The sequence below is a fragment of the Hipposideros armiger genome, unplaced genomic scaffold (genome assembly GCF_001890085.2).
Source record: "Hipposideros armiger isolate ML-2016 unplaced genomic scaffold, ASM189008v1 scaffold_141, whole genome shotgun sequence".
NCBI classification, from domain to species: domain Eukaryota; kingdom Metazoa; phylum Chordata; class Mammalia; order Chiroptera; family Hipposideridae; genus Hipposideros; species Hipposideros armiger.
Window position 1 is genome coordinate 3,211,675 of NW_017731491.1, and position 3,343 is coordinate 3,215,017.

At 58.6% G+C, this 3,343-nt stretch overlaps 1 protein-coding gene across 6 annotated transcripts in view; it reads left to right on the plus strand.

The window, feature by feature from the left end:
- The window catches only part of RAP1GAP2 (RAP1 GTPase activating protein 2), a 194,863-nt gene that overhangs the window by 38,946 nt on the left and 152,574 nt on the right, over positions 1-3,343 (plus strand). Inside the window, exon 1 of one of the 6 annotated variants that reach the window (XM_019650496.1) lies at positions 2,065-2,213. The exons of the other annotated variants lie outside the window; for them this stretch is intronic. Coding sequence (XP_019506041.1) covers positions 2,170-2,213 — 44 coding nt within the window. The 5' untranslated portion in view covers positions 2,065-2,169. Of the gene's footprint in view, positions 1-2,064; positions 2,214-3,343 lie in introns of those variants that run through there. 6 annotated transcript variants of the gene reach the window in all.

Sequence of the window (3,343 nt, forward strand, 5' to 3'; positions counted from 1 at the left end):
TTTTGTTCTTCAGTCTAGTTGTGGAGGACGTTGCTTCACTGGCCCAAGTTGGCACCATCACTGCGCTCTTCCCTGGAGAGGCAGATCAGTCGCCGGCTTCTGGATGGCCGCTCACGCTGGCTGCTGGCCGCTCACTCTGGCTGCTGGCTACACACGGTAGCCCATGGCAACCCACTGCAGCTGCTGCCTACGCCGTCGCCGGCGATTCATGGCAGCCCAGCCTCAGGTTGAGCTGTTGTTCAGCATCTTAGCTATAGAGGACAGTGTCACTGGCCCTCATATGTGGGATGCGAACCGGGGCCCTCTGGTGTCCCAAGCCAGCTCTTAACCAATGCGCCACTTGGCCGGCCCATCTCCTGCCCAGTTCTGAACCAGGCACTGCGGCCAGGAGGGTGGATGCCCTGGTTGGCCAGGCCTGGCCAGGTGCTCCCCCTTGGGCAGATGGAGTGCAGAGCTGTTTTGCTCACAGAGAGTCCAACTGGATGGAGGGCAGGCAGGACCCAAGACACCTACAGTACCTGTTGAGCATCTCCTGGGTGTAGGAGGCAGTGGGGGTGAGAGGTCTGGGTGTGGAGTGGATGTCCAGCAGAGAGCCAGTGGTCTGATGCAAGCCCAGAGGGTGAACCACAAGGTCCTTCCCTTCCTGGTGAGGGTGGGGTAGAGGGTGGGGCCTGGACCGAGGATCACCCGCCTCCTGTTGAGAGGCCAGCTGCCTTGGAGGAAAGGGCCCCATACTTGTCACCCACAGCCCCGAACTGGCCCAGGACCCTGATGCTGCTCCTGCAGCCCATCCAGGGTGCTGCCTGAGGCCCCTCCGAGTTCCTTGCTGTGGAGGAGTCAAGAAAACAGAAATGTCTGTGCCCTTTGTCCGTGACCTGGGTGGGACCTCTGGCACCACAGCACAGATCTGATTCCCAGAGTAGCAGCGGGTCCCAAACAGGAAACTGCGGGGAAGGTGGGCCAGCGAGAGAGGCCAATGATGGCTGCAGCCACAGCTTTATTTCCCTTTCTCCTCGGCTTGGGGGCGGGGCAGGGGCCTAGTGCTGCTTGTGTGTTCCTTTACCCTAGTCTGTTGCAGTATATATGCCACACCCCTCTGAGGGCTGTCATTAGTGAGCACCTACTGTGTACCCAGCACGGTCAGCACTGGTGCATGCAGAGCTGAGGGCTAGCCTTTAGTTCCAGCTGAAAAACAAACACACTGGCTCACAGGCACCACCCTCCCATCTCCACCACTGCCTGCATGAAGTGTCTAGACCTCTGTCTAGACATTCGAGGGGGCCTGAGACGTGCTGATCTGTGCCTGTGCTTGTGTTTGTGTACATGTGAATGTACCTTGGAGGCATGTGTGCAATCTGAGTTGTGTGTGGCCAGGGTGTGCACATGTATGTTGCTGTGTGTATGTGAGCATGCGTGTCTGCATCCATGTGTGAGCCTGTGTCTGTATGGGGAGTTGGATGTATAGGAGATGTATGTACAGGTGTCTCCGTGAATGTCTATATGAACCTGCATGTGAGTGTGCAGTACCTGTGTGCATGTGTCTAATGACACATATGTGAGCACGCGTGTGCCGATGTGTACCTGTGGGTCCTGTGCATATACATATGTGCACAATGCATGTGTCCCTGTGCCACACACATGCGGGTGTCGTTACACGTGTGGGGCCGCTTTATCTGGTGTGTGCTGAGCCATGGTGGAGTGGGAAGGCAGCCCTGGGGAGTGGGTGTGAGGGGCCCCGGTCTGCAGGGCTCCCTGAGTCTCCTAGCCAGGTCTTCCTCTCCCTGCCAGGCCCAGTGTGGGACTCCTAGGGCCTCCTTTGGGTTCCAGGAAGCCAGGGCTGTGTAGGGCTGGGTTGTCAACTTGGGCTGTGGTGCAATCTGCCAGCTGAGCCCCTTCCGGACTGCGGGTTCCTCTAGGCGTGGGGAAGCTGCCCTTTGTGACCTCCCCTGCTTGTCTTGGTGCCTCCCAAAGTGCAGGACACACCTCCTGGCCCTCCCTGCAGCCTCGCCCACAGGAAGCGCAGGTTGTGGGGCAGACCATAGGGGAGGTGCCACGCTGGGGGCCCCCCGCTTGACACCGCCGGTCCGCTGACCCTGCTGCACCACCGCTGGCCCCTTTGCCGACAGTCCCGGGGACATCGCTGGGACCTGGGGTCCCGCAGCCTCAACCATGTTTAGCAGGAAGCGCAGCGTGTCCTTCGGGGGCTTCGGATGGTGGGTGACAGGTGGGGGGCGGTTGAAGGGATGGGAGTGACCTAGCTGGGTAATCGTGTTGAGTGCTGTGGGTGCCTGTGGGAAGGGGGGGCTCAGGTTGTGCCTGAATCCTGGGTTGGCAGGGGACCCCTTTCAGATACCCAGCCGATGGATGGAGATGGAGGATTCTGGAGGGGGCATCAGACACTGTGAGCTTTCCTCCCTGTCCCTCAGGTACAATCTCCTAGGGAATTCCGAAGGTCAGAGCTGGAACCAGTGTGAATGTGACTGCTTGTGACTGTGGTTGAATGTGTGTGTCTCTGTCACGTATTCCCATACATGCGTAGGCACCTCTGTGATTGTGCACGTCCGAAACTGTGTGAGTAGTGTGCATGTCTGCAGCTGCCAGTCTGTGTGACCGTGTGTGAGGTGTGTGCCTGGCTGGGTGGGTGTGCCTATGCGTATGACCATGTGCACGCTCTTTGTTTCTGAGCAGGTGCCAGTCTGCATCTCTGTTCTGTACCTGTGTGTACTCTTGTCTGTGTCATCTTTGTGACTTGGTGGCAGGAGGGGTCTGTGGCCTGCTCAACTTTTGGGCTGCCCCCTCTCTGCAGGGGGTGAGCTGTGAGAAGAGGGGCAGGCCTGTCTCCAGAGGTCTGTTCCCTTCCTCCCCCACCCTGGGCAGCCAATCCTAGTTCTGTCGCAGCTGGGTCTGTGCTACAGCCTCTTGCCTGGCCCTCTGGGCCACCTTTGGCCACTAAGCTTCTGTCTGGGATAAGGTACGAAGGCTTGTTTCTCCCCAGGGAGCCAGAACATGGGGGAGACTGAGGTCAAAGGCTTGTCTCTGGTTACCAGCTGCTGGCAGCTTCTCCTCAGCTGGGGAACGGGGACTAGTGGTTTTAATTATCAGTTTCCTTTCAGCTTCTGGGACTGGGGCGTTGTCAAAGGTTCTTGCTGCTGCAGGGAGGGTGGCTGGGGGGTGTCCTGGTGTGGAAGTTGGTAGGCTAATGGAAGGGCACAAGAAACAAGGGAGACGGGAGGGAGGTACCAGGGACTGGGAAGAGGTGGGCTTTGCTCCTTGGGCCAATTCCTTGCTCCCATATGTGTGCAGCTTTCCGTTTCCCCGTTACGCCTCTTTGAAAGCACTTGGC